Source organism: Centropristis striata, chromosome 10, assembly GCF_030273125.1.
Source record: "Centropristis striata isolate RG_2023a ecotype Rhode Island chromosome 10, C.striata_1.0, whole genome shotgun sequence".
NCBI classification, from domain to species: Eukaryota; Metazoa; Chordata; class Actinopteri; order Perciformes; family Serranidae; genus Centropristis; species Centropristis striata.
Genome location: NC_081526.1, coordinates 19,572,471 through 19,597,504, shown reverse-complemented (window position 1 = coordinate 19,597,504; position 25,034 = coordinate 19,572,471). Strand labels below are relative to the sequence as shown.

Sequence of the window (25,034 nt, the reverse complement as noted above, 5' to 3'; positions counted from 1 at the left end):
ACTTTCTCAACAACTATTTGATGGAATAAATATTTATACACACTCTTATGTTTGTTAGAAGATAAATGCTTCTGACTTTGGTGATTTCCTACTTCTCCTCTATAACCAACAGGAAGTTGACATTTTTGTTGTATGATGAGATAACTCATCAACAATTGGATTATATGATATTTACTTTAGCCTTGGTGATACCTTCGCTTTTGATAGATTTTTTTGACATCCATATAGATGTAATAGCTTTGAGTCAATTTTCTCATAGACTTCCATGCAGACTTCTTTTGCAAGCAGTGGAGTTGCCCCCTGCTGGCCACTAGAAAGAATGCAGGTTTACAATGGCAGAAAATAGTGAAAAATGTCCTTCCAGTTTCTCAAAATCCAAGGTCTGAACAGTAAACACAGCATTTTTTCTGCTATATTTGCATAGAAATATGGCAGAACTTTTAAAGATCAATTCAAAATATTATCGACTCATGGACTAGTTGACTTGTTGTTGTAGCTCCAGCTGCCGGCTTTGTTTTTGATTCTTAGTTTTGTTTTGGACCAGCTACTGTTCCCCCTCAGAGAATTGTGTCACTGGGGAGTTTTATTGCCCCATGATGGTCTTTTCATCCAGGCAGGAGAGCATTCCTGTGGATAAAAACTCAATCTTTGTCTTTTTTCATGAGCTTTGGATCCATGATTATAACCAAACACAACTGAAGCCCAGTCTGTCAGTGTTTGTTGTGAACTTTCATGCTTTTGTTCGTTGCTCTATTGTGTCACCTTAGCTGCGAGTCGTCACGTGAGGCTCCTGACAGAAACATTGATTCCACACGTCATCCCATCTGCCCCGGAGGAGTAACACCGCTGTGGCAGAATCCGGAGTATGCTCCTCCAGATAAGACTGTCAAACGGTGTTAAATGTCTGATCACAGGGGAGCATCACACGCAGGGAGGGCCGCTGGCTTGTTTTGACCCCACGCCGGATCTCTGCGCTCTCACAAGGGTGTTTACCGATGACCAAGCAGCACAAGTATGCAGTGACAGGGGCTGACTTGTGCAACCGCTGCTATGCATTGATGGGGTGCAGAGGGGGGCAGGTGGTGTTTTATGACCTCCAGCATTCCTGAATTATGCATTAGGTATGCACCAGTCCTGCTGAGGCACTAGTTACACTGATATCCAGCTTTTACATGTCTCAAACTGAATGTTTGTTACGTTCTGTAACCATTACTGGAAATCAAGGAAGTTTGTTTTAACATAAAAAACAATATTATGGAGTTATATGGGCTGGGATTTATCTTATTTAAAGGTGAAGTGGGTGATTCTGGTGAAAGATATGACATTTGAACTCAACACCCAAAGAAACGTGCCATATCTACCGTCCCATGTGCTCCAACATCCTTTCTCTTTATACATGCACACTCTTTCTCCTGTCCTGTGCATGAGAAGGAACACAATAGTGTTGCGTGGCTTTGTTTGTTTCCCATTTCCAGAGCCAGGGCTGCATGTGAACAACTGATTTTTATCATTTCTTCTAGTGTGCAAGGAGATATTTTATGCTCGTGTTTCATCAGACTTTTAATACTTGCTGGGATACAAGTGGCCTGATTTCAATTTTTTAGTTTTTTGTCACATCATTCTGTCAGGAAAAATAACCAAATCTAAAAATTAATTTAATCAAAATCACTTCTACTAAATGGTAAATGGACCTGCACTTATATATCGCTTTTCTAGTCCCTTTGCGACCACTCAAAGTGCTTTACACTACAGACTGCGCTCATTCACCCATTCACACACACATTCATACTGGTGGCAGAGGCTACCTTAAGGATGCCACCTGCCACCATTGGGAATTCACTCATTCACCGATGAACGCTAGCCTGGGTATACCCAGACTGCCTTGCGCGCTCGAATTTGATTTCGAACCTCCAGCCAGTCTGGAAACTAAGCGATTTTGCTAGCCCTGTTTTAGGGATCCAATCACAGAGCGGGGAGGGACGGTGAGACGATGACGCGTACTACTCGGCACTTGGAAGCTTTCCGGATCCAACATGGCTGCTGCAGACGCGAAACTCTCTTTAGCTGTAGATGGTGTTTTAAATAGTTTAGAGCGAAAGTTGAAAGGCGAAAGGTCTCTCGGCAGCTCCGCTGTCCCCCGGCTCGGAGCCAGATCACCGGTAGCGGGACTATTAGCGCCGCACGGGTGGTTTCTGCGGCTCGTTGCGCCGAGCCGCCGAGACCGCCGGTCACCGCGGGTGATCTGGCTCCGAGCCGGGGGACAGCGGAGCCCCCAGAGACCCGCAGCAGCTTGTTTATTGCCCATAAAATCAGTGGATGTGTGTGGCTGAATGACATGAGGGGGAATAAAGCGTGAAAATAAATAATCTTGCAGAAAGCGAGAACTGGAGAAGCAAAGCAGCAGCAACACTCTCTCATAGACACACACACAACAAACATCCATTTCTGTTGCTCTACTACGTCATCTGGTATAACTGATCTGATTGGCTAAGAGCTACCTACAGACGCTTTGATAGACATTCTAAGCGTCCAATAAACGGCTCCGGAGGATCGTAAACCACACCTCCTCTACGGAGAAAAGCATTGAAGGTGTCCAGACCTAATCTCCAATGAGATTTGGTCTGGTGTTAGCCAGGCTAGATGAACGCAGCATCAGGAGCAATTTGGGGTTCAGCATCTTGCCCAAGGATACTTCGACATGTAGACTGCCATGGTCAGGGATCGAACCACCGACCATCCGATTAATTGGCAACAGTTCTACCAAATGAGCCACAGCTGCCCCTACATGTCGTCTTCAAATTTATGCCAAAAATGAAGTGTTAGCACTAACCATATCCTGGAAAAAACATAAAATTCTGCATGCCTCAGTGCAACTGTGAAGCCATGAATGATTTGGATTAGATAAATAGTCGTGTCAAATATTTGAAATTTAACCAAATTGCAGTCTGTTTTCACAGGGTAGAGAGGACAAGAGAGGTTTTTAAAATGGAAATGTTTCAATATGTACAGCATTGTAAACCCCATTTTTTGTCGCAATGATTGTTTAATTCCATGAAGGTGCAGGACTTAGAAATTGCAGAGAAAAGTGAGCCCACAGTCAAATGTCAGTCAAAAATAAAATTGGTGGCATCAATATTGTGCTGCAATGCACTGAAATTCCAAGACTTTTAACTTATATTACAGTAAAATGTCTGATACTCTGTGTGTATTCTTAACTTTCTTTTTAAAGAGAAAACGTAAACACCATGCATGTCCAAAGTCTTCCATGCTCTAACTCCATCTCTTTCTCCACAGGAGGCGACTGGCAGCATCATGGTTTGGCTCCACAGTGCCCTCGTGACCGGCTGCATTTCCTGGAATAAGCTGGAACCTGAGCCTTGAAAGCCACACCATGGAATGCCTGTAGTACCACACCTCACCTCCATCCAGCCCGCCAGCATCTGCAGGAACCAGAGACACAAAGAGAGAGACACAAACAAATCAGGGACACAGAGGAGGACTCACAAATCTGTGCCTCCTGCAGACTCTTTACTATTTAGGTCAGTTAGCTTCGGAGAAATCTTTTGGAGTGTGTCAGGGAGTGAGTGCCAGTGTGTGTGTGTGTGTTTCCCTTTTAGAGTAGGTGCCTGCCCTGGGCACTAAGGCCATGAGGCCCAAGACTTTCCCAGCTGCCCCGTATGTGGGCAACACACGCCAGAGGCTCCAGGAGATCAAGGAGGGTCTGAAGCAGCCAGCCAAGCTGGTGAGCCAGGCGCTGCACGGGGGCAGCTCGCGGTCAGACGGCGGCCGGGGAGCCGACTGCAAGAGCGGGAAGGACACGGCCAGCAGGCAGCAGCAGCTCCGACCCCCGCAGAAGTTCAACAACTACCAGAATGCTTTGCGGGAGATCCGCAAGTCCCTCATGCCCTTTGCCAACGAGTCGGGCCCATCGTCCGGGTCCGGACACCCTGCAGGCGCCGGCGAGGTCAACAGGCAGATGCTGCAGGAGCTGGTCAACGCCGGCTGTGACCAGGTGAGACAGAGAGAGAGGAAGAGAGAGCGTGAGAGAGAGCGTGAGAGAGAGAGTGAGAGAGAGAGAGAGAGAGAGAGAGAGAGAGAGAGAGTGAGAGAGAGTGAGAGAGAGTGAGAGAGAGTGAGAGTGAGTGAGAGTGAGTGAGAGTGAGAGAGAGTGAGAGAGAGTGAGAGAGAGTGAGAGAGAGTGAGAGTGAGAGTGAGAGTGAGAGTGAGAGAGAGAGAGAGAGAGAGAGAGAGAGTGAGAGAGAGAGAGAGAGAGAGAGAGAGAGAGAGTGATCAGACGCAACAATTGTGTGTGTATACCTGGATGCAGTTTTTCAGAAAACCATCCAGTTTTGGGAAACGATGCTGATTTTTAGAGGGAGTTTTTTTCCCCCCTGAGGTTGACTCACACTCACATTAGGTCTTAATGAGTTAAAGAGGTTTATGTCTCTAATAACTGTAGTTGTATTAGTACCTTGTAATGATGCAAGTCAGTGAAAATCTGATTTTATTTTTTTTGCTTCAAAAGACACAAAACCAAAATCTCATTTGGATATTTTTATCTATAAACACTTTTTTTTCAGTTGAATTTCCAGAAAAGTGATTGTGAAAATGGTGGTGGAAAGTAATTAAGTACTTATGCTGTACTTGAATACAATTGAGGTACTTGAACTTTGGTATTTACAGTTTCTGCTACTTTTTTACTCCTGATTTCAGAGGCTAATATTGTACCTACATGTAAAGGATTTCCAGACTACATTTAGATGCTTTTATTATACAGTCTTTATCTACATGAAATTAAAGTAAAATATAACTGAAAAATGTGAATTATGGCAGTGGCAGTGTCCCCATAAACACATTAACATACAGAGCAACCTGGTTGAATAAACATTCTCGATTAAACACCTCAGTGTGCCAAAAAACAAATCTTGACATAACCTAATTTTAGTTTTTAGATTAACAGGAAATCGTTGAGACTTGTTGCCAGTTTTAATGGACATTTAAATTCTCAAACCAACAAAAATGATTAACATTTGGTAATCATAACTGATTAAGTTATGAGATTAAGATTCTTTTATTGCAATAACTTGTGCAACAATATATGTTACACCACTTGAGTGAATGTAAGACATTTATATTGAAGCTGAGACACAAAATGTGTAATAGTCTCTTAATATTAGTGTGAATCTGTTTGAAGCCACTCAGCCTCCTTCAGTCAGGAATTTTTAATGAAAGCAGTCAGCAGTGGCATATGCTCTTTAGATGCAATACAATGCAAGTCTCTCTTGCCAAGCTTGCATCGCTGCGGGTACGTAATGCCGGCCCGAGCATTGAAATGTTGAAATATCAGGTGGATTTCCCAACTGGGCTGTTTGGCGGTTGCTCCCCCTCTGTCCCACTGGAGGAATGCGAGAGAGAAACCATCAAACGTCTCCGGAGGAGCGTGAGGAGGGAAGTTAGGGCCTCCTTCACACTCGACCTCCAGCCTCAGGAATCACTGAGTAACGGTGTCATGTGGACGCTGTTAAGCAGGGGTCCCTTCCCCAGAGCTGCAGGAGAGTCGACGTCAGCATCAAACCACGGCATCATTACATCTGCAAAATCTAAAGAAGTTTTTTATTAATCTCATCTTTCATCTTTTTTTTCAGCTTTTACATTTTGAACGTTTTTCATTTGGGGAATTGCTTTGGTGCATGCACCAAAAATCAAATCTCTGAGTAAAACCTCCTGTTCCAAACTATACCTCTCTAGTCCAGACTAAACCTCTCTAGTCCAGACTATACCTCTCTAGTCCAGACTATACCTCTCTAGTCCAGACTAAACCTCTCTAGTCCAGACTATACCTCTCTAGTCCAGACTAAACCTCTCTAGTCCAGACTAGAGAGGTATAGTCACCAATTCTTGAGTCAGAGTCAGTCTCAAGCCCACAGTGTTCCACTCCAAATCCAAGGTCACCAAGAAGAGTCAAATCATAATTATCTGAGTTTGGAGTCCAAGTGTTCAAATCTTAGTCAGTCACCAAAGAAGAGTCTTAGTCGAGTCATCAATACCGGAGTCCGAGTCTGAGCCCTGAGTCCCCTGTGTTCAAGTTTGAGTCTGAGTCATTTAGAAGAGTCTTGGTAGAGTCATCAATACCTGAGTCCGAGTCCATGTAGTCCCCAGTGTTCAGGTCTGAGTCCAATTCCGAGTCAACAAGAAGTGTCAGTTCCTGAGTTTGGGTCCGTGCCTGAGCCCTGAGTCCCCAGTGTTCGAGTCCAAGTCACCAAGAAAAGGGAAAATGTAGTCATCACTACCTGATTTCAAGTCTGCTACAATGTATCGGAAAATTAAACATGAGCCAGAAAGTCCATTATGAAAATGTATCTTAATTAAATGCAATGACTCTAAGGTGCAAAAATTAGTGCATGTATTGTCTGGCCAGCAGCCAAAACAACCCTCAATATATTCTCTTTTCCATCATGTTCTTCAGCATCATCTCTTTGGGAACTGTTGAAAAGCCAATTTTTAATTGTCCCAAATTGTTATCAAGGATGAAGCTTTGCATCACAAAATGCAGTTGTCCTTGTTAAGTTTTGGCACAGCGGTAGTTAATGAGCTTGAGGACGGCCCTGTGATGGAGCTCGGTATGTGAAGAATGCTCAGCTCAGGCCCATGCACAGCACAACCACCAAATCCTCCACGCTACAGTGGAGCTGCAAGGCGTTTGATGATAGCGGTCCCTTTACTCTGCACCTCCGTCTTACATGCACACTGACTGTGCTGCGTTAAGAAGCTCAAAAAACTAGAAATGGTTTAAAAAGTTAATTATTTTAATCATTTAACCTGCTATGTAATCGTTCACTGGGCAACTGTGATTTCTCATGATAATATAAAATAACAGGCATCTCATTATTTTGAGAATCTTCCTTATTATAATGACTTGCAGGGGGTTTTTTTTCATCTTTTTTTCTCTTTCACTGGCAGAAGTGGGCTTCTGTAGTTTTCTTGTGTCTGAAAATGCAGAAATATAGTGTATAAGATAAAAATATATAAATAGATAAAATGCTGTAAGTTTATCAGAAGAGCATAAAGCCTCTCCAGTCTATATCTAACATCAGTCAAAGATAATAGAAGCCATTTCCTCGGATTCAATGCCGGCTCGTAGACCTCCATTGCTTCCACCATTTGTGAATGGACCTGAGCGGTGCGGGCGAGTCAATACAAACAGGAAGTGAACATTCAATGGCCTCAGGGTGGAACAGTTCCTTCTGCTGGAGTCGAGTCACCACCCATTGCGTCTCCTCTCCTCCTCCTCTGTCTCTGGTCCCTCAGACTCTTTGTCCCGCTGTACATATGAGTTCAGTTTATTTACATTATTGCAGTGAATAAATGATCCATCATAAATTAAATAAATGCCACAATGTGATACATAGTGTGTTTGCAATGCTGTTCAATATCAATAGAAGAGTAACATAATAAATATTTATTACAGAATTGCATTTATCGACCTTTTGGCTTCTTTATAAAACAAAACAGTTTGAAGGATTTAAGCTACTGACTCTTTAAAAATGTACTTGTATATAACATATACAATCCTGATTTCCAGCAAATGTGTTATTTTTCTAATCCTTTAGACATGGATTCAATTCAAATCTATACAAGGACAGTATACTTTTTTGTTCAAACTGATAAACTTTTGTTTTTATGAATATACATTCTAAAATCTAGATTGATCAGATTTTTATGTTTTACACAGTGTCCCAACTTCTTTACATACAAGCACAAATACATCATATACCGTATATACTGTTAAAATGTCAGGAAGGTCCGACTATCAACTGCACATGACTTGTTTTATGTGTCTGTGTATGATAACTTTACGTATCACAACATATTTTTGTGTGTGTTTGTTTTAGATCATTTGTATGCAGTATTCTGTATATGTATGTATGTATACAAATTGAATGCCACTCTTGGACTACTCTGGACTGCTTCTGTAATATTTTAGATAACTTTGCGATCTAAAACACCCAAAAAAACTGTCAAGAAGTGTCTTTCCATTGGCTTTCAGCTTCTTTGACAGCTTCCATCTTTAGGCTATGAAGCTGCATTTTTTTTCTTTTTCTAACATGCTGGGGAGCCGTCGTGGCTGCCAGGCTCAGCTGCTGCGTCCTTGAACACCCCTCACCTAATTTTCTACAAGCGACCCCATTTGTTCAGCTCAACTCTTATCAGCCTTCCTCCTCGTCTTTTGTCTCTCCCATCTTCTCCAGCTGGAAATTACAGAGCAATGTGGCTCGTTACATAATCACTTTTTTTTTTTTTTTAAGGGAGGAAATGTTTTGGAGGGGGGCTGCAAGGCACGCATCGAGATGACAGGGTGGGAAAGGAAACGAAGGGAAGGAGTGGGGTGCGTTCAGTTCCCGTCCATCCTCACAGGCTTTCTACTGTAGGTACGGGACAAACTGCGGCTGCTCAGGATTCCGCTCGGCATATTAAATCGCTCGACATGTGAGCGAGCAAACACTGCAGTGTTTATGTAACGATGGTTTGTGTGTTGGGGTAGAAGACGTGGCTTCAGCTCATGATTGCCGTACAGTTGGAAGAAGAGAAGGGGAACTGATGCATGGACGTCCCTCTCGGCATGTCCGTCCATCTGCACGTCCTCCATATGGCTTTGATTTCCTCCAAAGCTGCAGTGTGTTTCAGAATTTGGGTCAAAGAGGCAACTTGTATAAAAAACTGACTGTCACTGAGGAGAGAGCGAGTGTGTGTTTGTGCTCGTTATGCCAGTCTGTCAGAGCACTTTGTGTGTTTGTGTGTGAAGTTTGTAGGCTAGTGATTATGCGTTTGGGATAACTCGGCGGCTTGCGGCCCACAACCATTATGACAAGGGTACAAATGAGGCCTGGATATTTTCGACAGAGAGAGAGAGAGAAAGGGATGGAGAAAGACTATCCAGAATACAAATAGCTTGAATTCCTGCTTCCTGCGCCGAGGAATGTGAGCAAGGAACATCTGTCGCCATGACAGCCGGGGTCACCAGGCCCGCCTCCACCCAGCGCGCACACACACACACACACACACACACAGGAAACGAAAAACGGTAAAAAGTGTTTTAATAGTTCGATATCTCTGTTTTAACATAAAGCCTCAGAACTGTTTAAAATCAAATATTTTATTTTTACTTATAAACTTGTTTACTATTTTGCAATAAAAAACACAAAGTATATTGAGCGGGAAAACTTGATCTTTAAAGGAAAACTTGGTAATACGCACACATTCTGTTGCACATTGAAGAAAGCAACCACCAGTATTTAAAGATGAATTTAATTGAAAAATGCATTTTAAGTTCTACTCCTGTGTCCCTTTTGCCGGGGTTCCATGCAAATGTATCATACATTTTAATGGAATGCAACAATATCTGAGAAAGAAATTGCATTACTATCCACTTATGCGATTATTAAGAGTTGGTTCCTTGAGATGAACAGTATGTGGGAGAAATTCTGTCAATTATTACCACTGACAGTAAAAAAAATAGTGTATGTAGTTTGAGTTAAATGCTATGAATGCCTTTAAACAGAGATTGTCTGAAAGTGTATATCATCATGGTGACCCACCCCTCTCTATGGGCACCAGCTTTGAAATACTTTATTTGCACATTGTAAACCATATTCAACACACTAATACCTAATTATCATCATGCAATTAAAGCAAATAAGATTTTTCAAGCCTGAGAAGCAGAAGGAGAGTAAACGAGGTAGAAAGTCTGAGCGAGAGAAGGACATAATGTGACATTACTGGGCGGCTCTGGCAGCCAGGACTCTCTGCTGGCTACACAGGAATGCAACAGACACGCACACTCACATACACACAGGAAACGGAGTATAAACAGTGGTGTGTGTGTGTGTGTGTGTGTGCGTGCGTGCGTGCGGTCAGTCTTGGACCCAGGGTTATGTTTGTGTGTGCATGAACACAAGGATGCAATGGGAGGGGACGAAAAGCAGGCGTGTACATGCAGCGTTTACCCCTATATATACACACACACACACACTCACATTACGGAAAGTGTAGAAAGTGTGTGGCCTTGGCATTTCCTGGCTTTGAGAGCTGACTGTGCCCACTGTTTCTGTGTGTTTTGATTCAGTTTCCTCACAACAAATAAAGATGTGTCTCTGAGAAATGAAACAGAAGAGGCACAAAATGGCTCATATTTGTTTATATTTCTCCAATTTTTTTTCAACTTAATTAATCTCCCGCTGCCTTAATCGGGTCGTTTGTTTGTGTTATTGTGTTATTTCGGCATTTCAAATGTAAAATTTGGATTCTTTAAGTCATATGATAACACAAGCAAACCACATGTTTGAGGCAGCAGTACACCAGCAAGTCTCATGTTTTGTGAGGTAAAATTACTGTTTTTATCAAAGGAGTCTGGTGACTTTAAAAAAGTATGAGTAACAGCTTCAGTTCTACCCACATGAACTTAAAACATTGTGGTTCCAAGGCAAGTGGTAATACAGTGACTATGGATAAGTTCCTCATATAACCCTGCTTTAAGTTATCTGCACTATCCCTTTAAATCAGCTCCTGTTGTTCCACCCGTGTTTAGCATAATGTCTGAATGCATTTTTATTTCATTTTGTCTGTGACTGCTTGGCTGCTGAGTGATTTATGAACCACGCAGCAGCACTTTGAAATCTTCTAAATATGATCCTGAAGCCATTGTAAAGATTTAAGAGTAGGAACAATGTGTTCAGTTCTTCTGGTTCTTGTTATAAATTTTGGCAGCTGCACGCAGACTGAATGTGCTGCGGTTTAATGGTGTTTTTGGGGAAGAGCAGTGGAGAGGCCATCGCAATAATCCATAAATAATAATAAATGTGTTATAGCATCTGCAGAGAGCACCAGATTTTTATATTCATGGTGTAAACCTACAACAATAAGATACTGAGGATTCAGTTATTGACAATTATCATACTATAGTGTGAAGTTACATGAGGAAATTAGCTTAAAATTGACACAATTAAATGATATATTAATAAATCTGCTCTGTTAAGTCTCAGTTATAGTTTACACTTGTTTTTAATGTTTTTATTGTGTAAAACAAGGATTTAATGCTGTCAGGGTTGGTGTATGAAATCCACCGAATGTAATGGCTTTAACTTGTGGCTGCAGTCCCTGCATGTGGCCAGTGGGGGCTTCTGAATGTCGGCTCTGTGAGAGCAGCCGGGGCAGAGGTCTGAGATGTCTTTGCAGTGAGGTCATATGCCATTTGAGGGGATTTCCTCATCTAGGTGTGGGTCGCTCCGTCAGAGAGAGGCAGATTTTCTGTTGTGTTTGTCTCATACGCTGTGGTCTTTTGTTTGTGTACATATTTATTACTAATAAGACAAGACGCTCAGGACCCCACGACCTGCTGGCAGGTTTGAAAGGCATTTTTTTCTCCCAAATCACCAAAATCAAACCATTCATCAGAGACAATAACTGTAAAAACCGAAATTATCATTGGATTTTTAAATTTCACACAGCCCTGAAACAAATCATGAGAAACAAACGCTTCAGTCAGCAAAAATAATGACATCCAAGTTTAGAATAGTGATATTCAATCAAAATAATTTATTCTAAATATCTTATATAACATTTTCCCAAAAATAAACCTTTTGCAATAACCAGATCATGCAAAAAAATACAAATTCTTCACCGTTCAGCAGAGTGGAAATCCATGAATGACTCGGCTGAGACCAGCAGTCACATGACAAAAATTTCAATACAGGAAATAGCACATTCTGTTAGTTAAACTAAATAACTGTGTTGTACTAGACAAGGGACAATTTTGAGTTCTCCCTCATTCTAGTCGTGATTTTGCTGTTGTTTTTATAGAGGTACAGGGCTTTTATATTGCTGTTAAAAAAAAGGGCACAGAGGGTAAAACATGAGCAGAAACGCCCTGAAACTTCTTGGGATTCAGACCTAAATACTTCTTACGCCACCAGTTGTATAATGGACATATTTCAATGAATGGAAGAATGAATACATTATCTTTTTTTTTATTTCTGCGACATACTGTACATCTTAATAATCAAATTTCACATAATATTTGATCAGAATATCACCAATAGAAATAAATATAAATAAACATTATAGTCCTTGTCATAATCCTAGGTTGTCTTTCATGTTAATCAATTAACATTATAATCATTAATTGTTTTACATTTTAAAGATTTTTTAAACCCCATAAGAGAGCTACACAATTTCAACTCAGTTTCATACATTTTTGTATGAATCTCAGTGTACTGCTGTAAAAGGAATCCTGTACAGCCTAAGACGGGACAGTTTGTACTCATGTATCATCTACAGTGGGTTTCTGTCTGCATTGTTTCACTATGATGACATATTTCTTGTGATATTCTGGTGCTGCCAAGAGAAACTTCATGATTTAAGTCTGTAAAACTGTCAGTTTGGCTTTTGTCCCCCCATTTTTAAATCTTTATATGAATCCCAACATTTCAAACTGTGAATCAGAACCACAACCGGTTCTGTCTCGCCGCAACCGAAGTACGTGTCAAGGCGTTTTTGTCTGAGGGAGCTGAATGGATTTCTCATTTGAATCTTGAGCTGAAAATCCTTTAAGATGTCCTGCTTTAAATTAGCACAAGAACCAAAGGAATGATTGGCATTGTTTAATCAACGCTCTGAGAAGAATGCTCTGCATGTTTTCCTCCTGCACATTTTTGCCGCCGTCTCTCGAGCATAAATTACACGGTAGCTGAAGAATAGAAAACGCCAAAGTGGTTAACCAACATTTTTCACATAGGTGACCTACATAGCTCCAGGCTTTTGCAGTGACCCACCTGTTGGAGCCTGAGAGGAGCTCCCCCTGTAAGATTGAGGAGCGAGCCCAAAGGCAAATAATTCAATAAAACGACATTTTAAATTAAGAATGAGGAGAATGTAATCAGTGTAATGCATCGATCTAAAAGAGGAGCTGTGGAAGCTGCTTTGCTGCAATCTCACGCTCTTATTATGTTTTTTTGGAAAAGTAATTCAGCTAAACAATAATAATTATTGATAAGGAAAAAAAACTTTAATTGTTGATTAATCTGTTTATTATTTTCTTTATTAATCAATAAAATCAAATGTCAAAATACGGTATAACATGTTGATCAAAGCTGAAGATTTTGCTCTCAAATTGTTTTTGTCTCCAACTCAAAGAAAAGTGCAAAAAATTGTTTCTATGTTTCTCACTTTTACATTTAATTATGTTTCACAAATTTAATGTTTTTGTTGGACAATGCAAGTACTGAAAAAAGTTAATTAAAAGATTGCTTCATAAATAGACATTATTGAATTAGTGCTCATTAAAAGAGCGAAAGTGCAATGCTGAATGACTTTAAAACACCTCAGTTATTTTATTTTTGCAGCCCCATAATTACTACAATGTGCTTTGTGAACTTGCAGCAATTTTATATCATGATCCACCATTTTACAGAGGACCACACCTCCATGCAACTAATATATCATTCACATGAAATAATATCACCCACTGCAAATCATCATGAGGTAATATCATATTTTCTTTGAATGCTTTTTCTATTTCGGAACTTTCCATTTATCTGCACTGAAACTGCCTGTTGTGTTACAAAAGAAAAAGAGAGAAAATCTCCAATAAACATTTCTATCCACCTACTGTTCATATACATTTTTATACCCAATATCTATCCAATCTGGATATCCAATTTCTAGGAATTATTTTTCCATTCTCCAAAAGTAATTTGACCTCATTTTGGTGTTTTTTGTTGTTGTGAGATGTTGTCACAGGCGCAGGAAGTCACTGGTATGTGACCCCAGGATGCAGGTGTTTCAGCACCCACTGTGCTGATATATTTTTTTAATGTGTTTTTATGTTGAGTGTTTTAAACACCTCCAAGGCCGAGAATCCTCGTTTTGAGTTCATGTGTGTAGCAGGCGTGCATATGTGTATGTTTTGTTGTGTATTCTTGTGTCATTAATTGCAGATACTGCAGTAATGCCTTTTCAAAGTTAAGGTTCTTGTGTGTGTATGAGATTGATCTTTAAAAGCAGGCAGTAATTTGTCTGGCCAGATTTGATGTCTAATTATTGATGTCAGGTCAGATTTTAATTTAAGATTTTTACCAATTTTTAAAGTCTTTATTGAGTCAAAGTTCTCAGCTACTTGTGTTTCGACAGCATTAAGACTTTAGAAACATTGACTAAACAGGGGTAGTTATAGAAAAGTATGTGTCAAAATAAGGTATCAATACTTTTCTTTTTGTCTGTGTGCTTCACAGGAGATGGCTGTGCGAGCGCTGAAGCAGACAGGAAGTAGGAATATCGAAGCGGCCTTGGAGTACATCAGCAAAATGGGTTACCTTGACCCTCGCAATGAGCTCATCGTCCGTGTCATCAAGCAGACTTCACCTGGTACAAATATTTATTCATTTAATGTTTATATGGAATGTATGCAGCATGGAGTGGAAGGCAGTCTCTTGTTTTGCAATTGAAAACAGGATCAAATTGCTTTTACGCTTAATGCACCTGATCTCGTTTCTTACAGGAAAAGCCGGCATGCCAAACTCGATGGACCACCGACCTGCTTTAGAGGCTCCAGGTGAGGCGGGCAGCATGCCTCCGTACCACCAGATGGGGGCTCCGATGTATGAGGGGGGCGGTGGATACGGCCCTGAAGGCGAGATGCCCCGACCCTACATGAGTGCCCCTCCTGTAATGAACTACATGATGCCTGCGGCACAGGGCCCCGCTATGGGAAACCCAATGGGTCGACCTCCCAGTATGGGCAACTATCCGCCTGTAATGGCGAACCAGAACAACCCGGCCAACACCATGTACACTCCGGGGGCGCAGCAGAAGGGCTACCCTGGCAGTATGGAGCAGCACGGGCCCATGATGAGCTACAACGTCCCCGGTCAGCCACTTCAGCTCCAGCCTCAGCCACCAGGGGGCCCCGGACCCCATTATGACTACGGCCACACAAGGCCGCACATGATGGAGACCGCAGGCTACGGAGTCAAGAGGACCGCCTCCTTCCAGAACAAGATGGCCCCGCCTCCCATGGTGCAGCAGGACAACTACGTCAACATGCAGGGGAAAGGGGCCATGGGCCAGAACGGTCCTGGCGGGGGAGGGGGAGGGTATCCGGCAAACCTGTACCTGCCCCCTCATTCTCACCCACGCCAGGCCAGCCCCACCTCTCACCAGGTCCACATGATGTCCCGTTCCCCTGGAGGGGTGGCAGCAATCGGCCCCGACTTCTCCGACATGCCGCAGGGCTTGATGACGCCATCCAGGGCCAGCCTGAACCTGGACCTGTACGAGCACCACTGGGCGGGGCCTCCTGGTCCTGAAGGTGCCCCACAAGCCAGACAACCGCAGCCCCAGGGTCCATTCAGGGGGGAGGTGCGTGTCCCCAGCAGAACCAATTCCTTCAACAGTCGCTCTGCGGGGCCAAACGGCGTCCGGCCTGCGATGGCTGCACCCCAAACAGGTGGGAAACAGGACCCGAATTTGGGTCCTCCGAACACCATCACAGCCGTAACGTCTCCGCCGATCCAACAGCCGGTGAAGAGCATCCGCGTGATGAGACCAGAACCTAAGACGGCGGTGGGACCGTGTCACCCCAGCTGGATGACGGCTCAGGCTCCTGAAAGCAGCGAACCTCTGGCCTACATGCCTGAGGAGACCTACTCCCTGGAGCCTGCTCAGGAGCCACGCTGCCCGCCGCCACCGTACCCCAAAAGCCTGCTCATGTCTGGGGCAGAGGAAGGAGTCATGTGTGGAGCTCAGGACCTCGGCACCCCCGTGGCCAGGAGCACGCACAGCAGCGGAGGGAGCGGAAAGGGTGAGGAGAGCCAGCAGGTGAAGGAGAAGACGAAGATGAGCAAAGGAGAGAAAACGGTGAAAGACAAGAAGCAGATTCAGACATCGCCTGTTCCAGTGAGGAAGAACGGACGAGATGAGGAGAAGAGAGAGTCGCGCATCAAAACCTACTCGCCGTTCGCTTTCAAGTTCTACATGGAGCAGCACATTGAGAACGTGATGAAAACGCACCAGCAGAAACTGAACCGCCGGCTGCAGCTGGAGCAAGAGATGTCCAAGGTAAGATTAGCCAGAAAACAATGTTACAGCCTCACCGTTAAACTGACAAAGGACGTTTAAGCCTTGAAAATTAAAATGCAAGTCTATAGCTGTTTTTGGAGCGCCCTGCAGCAATGCACATGACTCCTGCATGCAAGACCTGATGACCTGCATGCTCTGTAATTTGCATCACTCGCCATTGGGTTGAGTGTTTTGAAGAACTGAATTCACACGTTTGGGATCACTGAAAAGCATCTTTAAATAGAAATTACAGGAGCACACCAGTGGTTTTGCATGAATTAACCCATTTAATTTACTTTTCTTTGGTGTTTACATCCCTTTTGGCTTTACCTGTGTCTCCTGTAATGTGATTCTATGTTTCAACAGCTTATGTTGATTATCTATTTAACTTTTTTTTTATCATTAATTGTCTGGATATTGCTCAACACTGGCACATTTACAGTGTTAATCAATTTGCATTCAATAAACCATTTAAATAAAAATTGCAGACCGTTTTCCAAAGGATAAACAGAAAGTATTCATACTGATTTCATACATTTCAGGTATCTGTAAGTTTTAATAGATTTCATTTAAATCTAGAGAGTTTAAATGTGCTTCAGATCGTTGGTAGAATATGAATTCAGATATTATATAGTAGATTTAAAAAATTAGGAAAGGAAACATGGCTGACATGTTTTTTGAGTCAAAGTATAAGACACAAATTAGCAGACAAATTTCATTTAAATTTAAAATGAACTTCTATTATTTTGCATCACTGTCAGCAAGCAAGACATCCATCAGTTCTCAGTATAGCCTGTCTAAAATATGAATGTCATTTATGTGTTCACTGTGGAGAATACCTAGTCTTCTGAAAATGAATTCTCCATAAAACAAAATTAAACCAGTGGCTGTCTGGTCACACTCTCTCAGAGTTTGTCATTCAGGGAATTCTCACTAAGGACTTTTTTGTTTCAGACAACAAGAACTTTGTCTTGGAATGAGAAGTCAGTGAGTTCACACTTGTGTTTGCATCAGCTCGTCCTGAGTCATGACTTTGGCCTCTGCCCTTTCGACCCACTTTAAAGTTGTTGAAAGGCATTTTTGGACAAAATCCCGCAGCCAGAGCCAGACTGTTAGGTAACAGAATTAGTTAAATTTAACAACAAAGGTCAGGGAGCAGCCGGGTTCAGCTCACAGCACATTCCTCGCTCATCAACAATGATAAATGAAAACTTAACTTGTTTTTAAATTGTTTGCTCTCGTCACCATCTTTCATTAACCCCTGTTCTTCTCTTCTCAGGCCGGTCTGTCTGAGGCGGAACAGAAGCAGATGAGGAAGATGCTGAACCAGAAGGAGTCCAACTACAACAGGCTACGCCGAGCCAAAATGGACAAGTCCATGTTCATCAAAATCAAGACTCTGGGTATCGGTGCCTTTGGTGAAGTTTGTCTCACACGTAAAGTGGACACGGGTGCACTTTACGCCATGAAAACACTGCGCAAGAAAGACGTCCTGAACCGCAACCAGGTAAATGAAACATCACTGTTCATACAGTAAATGAGGAAGTCTTGAGAAGCCCTAATGGTCCTTGAAGTCCTTGAAAGAGGAAGAGCAAATCAAACCCTTGAAAGTTTTTTGAAATAGACATGAAGAGACATGGGTCGTTGAAAGGGCATGCATTTATACATTAGATATTTACGTTCTACTGATATAACTGATTTTTTTAACTTAATGTTAGAAAAAAAGGATTTGTTCTGCTGTGTGCATGTGTGTCTCCTGCTGTCATAGTTTTTAATCAACCAACAGCTCTTAGGAAGTGCAATGCACAGGTTAATGCAGTTCAAAGTGCTTCACAGATGATTGACAAGTCGGTAACAAGACAGAAACAAGTGATGAATAGGACCATGCAAACCATAGAAATGACAAAATCAATTTAAAACCAAAGGCTTAAACTTAAAACCCCTAATTTAAAAGTCCAAAGTGTTCCACTTTACTTGAGGTCAAGAAAAATATCCATAACACAATTATAATGGTGTCAAGACAACCAGTTATGACAGTTTAATATAATAACACATAAAGCTATTAAATCTGTCAAAGACATCTCAGAAACTCTTAAACTTTGCATTAAAAGTGTCAGAATTTACCAAATGGCACTTAATGACATCATAAAACTTCATAAAGACTCTTTCAGGTTCAGTCTGCATACCCCTTCAAATAAAATGTGACTATACTTGTACTAAGACGATGTGAATACTTCCTCAGGTGGCTCATGTGAAGGCAGAGCGTGACATCCTGGCGGAGGCAGACAATGAGTGGGTGGTGCGTCTCTACTACTCCTTCCAGGACCGCGACAGCCTCTACTTCGTCATGGACTACATCCCTGGAGGAGACATGATGAGCCTGCTCATCCGGATGGGCGTCTTCCCCGAACCTCTGGCACGCTTCTACGTGGCGGAGCTGACGCTGGCCATCGAGAGTGTCCACAAGATGGGTTTCATCCACCGCGACATCAAGCCCGACAACATCCTCATCGACCTAGACGGACACATCAAGCTGACAGACTTCGGCCTCTGCACGGGTTTCCGCTGGACGCACAACTCCAAGTACTACCAGAAAGGTGAGGCAGCTTGTGATGACGGTAAATATATTATTTCAAATTTGTTTCATATTTATTCTCATTATTATGACCCAAAATAGTCTTGGTTGTCAGTGTTTTGGCTCATTTGCAAAAAAGATCAAAATGACACAAAGTGGGGTTTACATTTTTGTATTGTCTTGGCATTTGCAAGTTCCTTCATCATTTAAAGTGTTAACAATAAAAAAAATGCATTTTAAAATATATAATATGATATATTATGATTATAAGGTTTAAGAATGTAATCCTTTTTGTTGCAACCCAGCCTAAATATACTCATGCACACAATTTAACACGAAAAACACAAGTTTTATAGATATTCTGTGAGGATTCATTTGATTTTGTAAACATTAAACCTAGCTTCAGGGCTCCTCAGAAATGCTGGCAGGAGTTCTGAGTGTTCCTTTCCAGGTAATGCAGGCTGTTTCAGTTTAACAGCATTGTTTCTCTTTTCTTGCCTGCAGGAAGCCATGTCAGACAGGACAGCATGGAGCCCAGTGACTTCTGGGACGACGTGTCCAACTGTCGCTGTGGGGACCGGCTGATGACGCTGGAGCAGCGCGCCAACCGGCAGCACCAGCGTTGCCTGGCTCACTCCCTGGTGGGAACACCCAACTACATCGCACCCGAGGTGCTGCTGCGCAAAGGTAGGAGAGAACAACTAAAAAAAAAATGTATTTGGGTATATCAATATCCAAAGTCTGAAAATGCAATAGTGCTGCTTTTTTATCATCGTGGTGTCACGGCGTTCCTGATACAGATTAATCTGATGTTTGTGTCTTGTTGTGCAGGTTACACTCAGCTGTGTGACTGGTGGAGTGTGGGAGTGATCCTGTTTGAGATGCTGGTGGGACAGCCACCCTTCCTCGCCCCGACACCCACCGAGACTCAGATTAAGGTCAGTATCACTGCTTTGATTTAGAAAAGTCATTGATCAATAAATTAATGGATCAGCTGAATCAAAAAATAGTTTTTCACATATTACTCACTTACAAATATTGTACATTTTGGTTTTCGGATATTGCACTAGTCCGATAAAATTTCAATCAAGCTGCCCTACCCCAACTCTACCTAAAAATAAAAATTAAACCAACCATTATCCAGGCAATGGTCCTGCACCAGCTGGTGGTGCTGCCTGTGATTTATCCTCTTTGTGTGGGTCTTATATATCTACACAGATGTTTCCGTTTGTTCAAAAAACAAGCTTCAAGTGCCCTCTGCCTGTCCATGTTTTATGCTTGCTTAAAAAATTAGAGGTAGGCTCTGTGAGTTTACTTTACAGCAAAATGATAGGATTAAGGATAGTTGATTCAGTGTTTGGTTGGTTAAAGTAACAATGTAATAATAAAAAAAAGACATTGGAAACAGCAGTGTGATGCTGCTTACATTTTGCAACCTGCAAAAAGAAAAAAACGCTCCATCTAATTTGGGTCAGTCAACTAATGTTTCCTTGGTCAAAAGTGAACTTTCAGGTCAAAACTTTAGGGGTGATTTCAACAGTTTATAAGAGTTCTCTATCTGCAGATGACGTCACTGAAGTTGTGGTCACTTCATGTATTGTGTCTTTCCCCTCTGCAGGTCATTAACTGGGAGAGCACGCTGCAGGTGCCCGCTCAGGTCAAACTGAGCCCTGAGTCCGTCGACATCATTGGTCGTCTCTGCTGCTCTGCTGAAGATCGTCTGGGTGCCAATGGTGCAGGCGAGATCAAAACTCATCCCTTCTTCACCCCGACAGACTTTTCCAGCAACCTGCGGCAGCAACCGGCCCCGTACCGGCCAAAGATTGCCCACCCGATGGACACGTCCAACTTTGACCCCGTGGAGGAGGAGGGCGGTCCCGGGGCGTGGAGCGATAGCGGGGACAGCACCCGGGCCTTGGACACACTCTGCTCCCCGCACGGGAAGCACCCGGAGCACGCCTTCTACGAGTTCACCTTCCGCAGGTTCTTCGACGACAACGGCTGCCCCTTCCGCTACCCAAAACCGCTTGAGGCAAGCGAGATGGCGCCCAGCATGGGCCCGGAAGAGGAGGAGGAACAGGAAGAAGAGGAGGAGGATGAGGACGATGAAGAGGAGGAGGGAGAGCAGGGGGAGGGATGTGAGCCTGTGTACGTGTAGAGCTGCAGGCTTCCTGAGTGGCGTGCGTCTATTACTGCATAATAACGCAGTTTATGACCCTGCCGCCCACTACTGCTCTTCTTTGTTTGTGTGTGTGTAGAGGTGTGTGTTCTGCACAGGTGTGTGTGTGCATATCTGACATGTGTGACTGATGCAGAAAGCAGGACTGATGAACATTGCCACCTTGTGGAATCAATAGTGCGTCCACAAATACAAAACTCCCCTGAAACGGGACCAAGAAACTGAATTCTGCACGTGACTGACTGCAGCAAGGGTGAAGAGGTTGAATATTTTCAGGAATGTACGGATGTCTGGATCACAGATCTCTGCTTCTGGTTCGTCCAGCGGTTTCTTGTCCCATTCCTTCCACCCTTGTGTCTTACGGACGACTGAAATAACCCTCTGCGGTGATCTCCTGACACAGGAGCGACTTCCTGTTCTACCTGAGCTGCTTTACACTTGAGTATCGGACACGGCAATGTGAAGAGTGGAAACAGTGTACTCGTTGATCACAGGGGGGACGGGGAGGGGAGGTGGGGGGGGGACCGAATAACAACACGCCTCTTTCACAGCTGCTGCAAAATAAGCTACAAAGACACATTGCATGCACGTGCACACACTCACATATTCAGTACAGCTCAGACGTAAAGGGTTAAGAAAAGGTCTGTGCAGTTAGATATATTCATATTGAATGGCTCAAACTAGATGGATGAACAACTTCTCCAGATTCTCAGATCAAATTAACCAAACAAAATGTTTTTGGTTGCTCCATCTTTCTTATAAAGCCACAGCTGCCTCATTATGTGTCAACTTTAGTTCAGTGCAGTGCTTTGTCCTTAAAGATTTTTTGAATTGGGGTTGTATGAGGTACTTATACATTTACAGTATGTTATATAGTAGGTGGCGGAAGGCACAACCTCAGTTTGGAGAAATTAGTAGCAGTACAGGTATGGATAGTAAGCATGTACTGCTGTGGACGGGGGCAGCAGCAAAACATATTTTAGCCTCCTAAATAAAATCTATTTAAGTTTAAGTGTACGTTATATTTAGAATATTTTCACCACTTTACCCTGCTGTCAAACATCTCTTTCCAATGTGGTAAGTGAGGCCCTTAAATTCATGTTTGTTAAAACCACCAGACATCTTTCACAAAAACAGTAATTTTACCTCTCAGAACAGAGAAGTTGCTGGTTTACCGCTGCCTCGAACAGTTAGCTTGTTTGTGTTATTGTGTGACTTTTGTGTTTTAAAGTGCTAGTTTGGATTCACCAAAGTCGCACAATAACACAAACAATTTAACCAGTTGAGGCCGTGGTAGACCTGCAACTCCTGTGTTCTGTGAGGTAAAATTACTGTATTTGTCAATGTAGTCTGGTAGCTTTGAAGTTGCTTCAGTTCTCTCCATATATGCTGAAACAGAGCTGTCTGATGGCAAGGTAGCTGTGAAAATGTCCCAAATAACTGGTTCTCAACTAGGGGCCCAGGGAGAGGGAGGTCCCCAGAGAATTGTGAAAAGTTTTTTTAACTATTTAATTCACCATAAAGGTCAGACCAATGTGAGTAAGAGTGACTACTCAGATCATAGGTTTCACTTCCTCCAGTTATCTACTCATTTGTAGTTGAAAAGTCACTAATTCTGGTCTTAATCATATATAACATTAAACATCTTTTCACATGAAGGTCCCTGAAGTAAATTCGTGTGGCTCTGTGACCTAATGTATTTATTTTTATTCAGTTTAGCAGTTGAGAACCACTGCTCTTAATTTTGTGTTGTTATTTTCTCTGTGGCTAAAATACATTTTGCTGTTGCTCTCTTCCACAGCAAGACATGGCTTAGCTTCCCTGCCAGTTGTCTGTCTGCTTCTCCAAACTGTGGGTGTGCCAACCACCATCTACTCTAGATAATACACTGACTATGAATAAATACCTCCTAAAAACCTCCAAAAAAATCCAAACTTTTCCTTTAAGATGAAGCCTTAACCCTTCTTCCCTTAGAGGTTGCTGTTACAGTTATTCTTCTGTTAATACAATCCTTCCTGTTACTGATCCTTTATTCCAACAGACCATTTCAAAGCTCACCTCCAAATCTTAACCTACACAAAGAGCACGTGTAGAGTTCAGATGGGGCTTTTAAAAAAACAAGCCCAATCAAAGACTGAACCACTGAAACGTTTATTGAGCCTGACAGTGAGTGAATTTCCGTTCATAAATTACTGGTTGAAATTATACTTCTTGTTTACTTTGGGGCAGAAAACAAACAGTTTCTGGTGCTTAGTTTTAAGGAAAGAACTGATAAAAGAATGAAATGTTATTTAAAGACAGAAATCAGCCACAGATTGACTGAGAATCAAAGCTCTCACACACACATATATAAACACACGTTTACCAAGATGCACAACTTTACAGCTATTTTGCAAAGATGAGTTGCATTGTAACTTAACCAGCCTCCTTTTTTTAACCTCCGGAGGCAGTCATGAAAACACGAAGCGACATGTTCTTACAACAGCAAAACATGTGATAGTATGACTATGTGCAATACAAAAAAAATACATTATAGTTTTCTAAACACTTAATATCCTTTTTTTTTGATCGTTTCAGTACTGAAATGTACAAATATATTGGTTTATATATATATATTTTCTCTTTCAGTTACAACATGCTGCTTATTATTGTGGTTAATATTATTTACATTATTATTATAATTGTTATTACATGTGTTTTTTTCTTTTGTTGTGGCTTAAAGAAGTGTTGCCAGGTGTGCTTGGGTTCTGAAAGTAATGAGCCGCGTGCCTTTCTAGATGAATGTTGTGGAGTGTGTGTCACCGCTCGATGACGACCGTGATGATGATGATGATGATGACGATGATCAGTGTTTGCAGAACATCGATGGCGGACTCTTCGCCCTCTTGCAGCCGGGCGGGTCCTGACTGCAGGAGAGGAGGGTCCGGAAAGATAAAGAGGAGATAAAAGTTAGAGGAAGAGGAGGAGTGAGGCAGGTTGGCTTCAGGAAATGTAAAATGAATAGCTTTCTGTTTTTACAAAACCGCAAACTTCAACAAAGAGTTAATGTTTGGTACATTTTCTTTATTTATCCAAAATGACCACAAGTTTGAGTGTTTGTTTAACTTTTATTACAGATCTGTGCCATGTTCTGTATCAACACTATCATCCAGTACTTTTCTTGCTTTTTGACAATCAGTAACTGCGCTCTGTGTGTGTGTGTGTGTGTGTGTGTGTGTGTGTGTGTGTGTGTGTGTGTGTGTGTGTGTGTGTGTGTGTGTGTGTGTGTGTGTGTGTGTGTGTGTGTGTGTGTGTGTGTGTGTGTGTGTGTGTGTGTGTGTGTGTGTGTGTGTGTGTGTGTGTGTGTGTGTGTGTGTGTGTGTGTGTGTGTGTGTGTGTGTGTGTGTGTGTGTGTGTGTGTGTGTGTGTGTGTGTGTGTGTGTGTGTGTGTGTGTGTGTGTGTGTGTGTGTGTGTGTGTGTGTGTGTGTGTGTGTGTGTGTGTGTGTGTGTGTGTGTGTGTGTGTGTGTGTCAAACTCAACTGTTTGGTCTTTTAACACCAAACTGTTCCAACAGTATTCAGAATTAGACTTAAATGACTGGGAATGTTAAAGAAGTCACAACCTTTTTTTTCCTTTTTTTTTTTTTAAGTGATTCTCTGACGCATAACGATGATGGAAAATGTGAGGATCAGATTTGTTACAGAAGATTTTGTTTGTTTTTGTTTTTTTATTTTGCCTGACAATATATTGAAAGTTTGATTTTCTGTAAATGTGCCCTGTGTTCTAAAGTGAGCAGCACAATCTTAAAAGATTGCCTTCTTATTATCATCATCATCTTTTCACACAATTCTTTTATCTGTTGTTATTCTTTATCTGGGGAACTTGTTGCACTGCACAGTGGCTTTGTTTACATGCACGATTGCACGTATAGTAATTAATGTAAGTAATTAAAGAGCCAAGAGAACAAAAAGATAAATAAAAGCAAGCTAAAATAGAAAAGGACGAAAAAAAAGGGGATACGTTAAAAGAATAAAGGTCACATTGCAGTGTAGAAATGTAATAATTGTTTGGTTTATTAAAAGGATGTCTTGCAGCAGACCCAGAGTTTTATGGGAATGTGTTGCAAGAAAACAAACATTGCGTCTTCATGTTTAGATTTGACTCAAAAATAAGAGCCAGAAATCTCCACT

The 25,034-nt window shown here is 42.1% G+C and overlaps 1 protein-coding gene across 1 annotated transcript in view; it reads left to right on the top strand.

The window, feature by feature from the left end:
* Positions 1-24,093, top strand: part of lats2 (large tumor suppressor kinase 2) — a 31,009-nt gene extending 6,916 nt beyond the window's left edge. Inside the window, exons 2-9 of the mRNA XM_059342420.1 lie at positions 3,295-4,012; positions 14,286-14,418; positions 14,552-16,110; positions 17,390-17,617; positions 18,353-18,707; positions 19,190-19,372; positions 19,517-19,623; positions 20,304-24,093. Of these exons, the coding sequence (XP_059198403.1) occupies positions 3,647-4,012; positions 14,286-14,418; positions 14,552-16,110; positions 17,390-17,617; positions 18,353-18,707; positions 19,190-19,372; positions 19,517-19,623; positions 20,304-20,843 (3,471 nt within the window). The 5' untranslated portion in view covers positions 3,295-3,646 and the 3' untranslated portion in view covers positions 20,844-24,093. The remainder of the gene's footprint in view (positions 1-3,294; positions 4,013-14,285; positions 14,419-14,551; positions 16,111-17,389; positions 17,618-18,352; positions 18,708-19,189; positions 19,373-19,516; positions 19,624-20,303) is intronic.
* Positions 24,094-25,034: the final 941 nt, after the last annotated feature.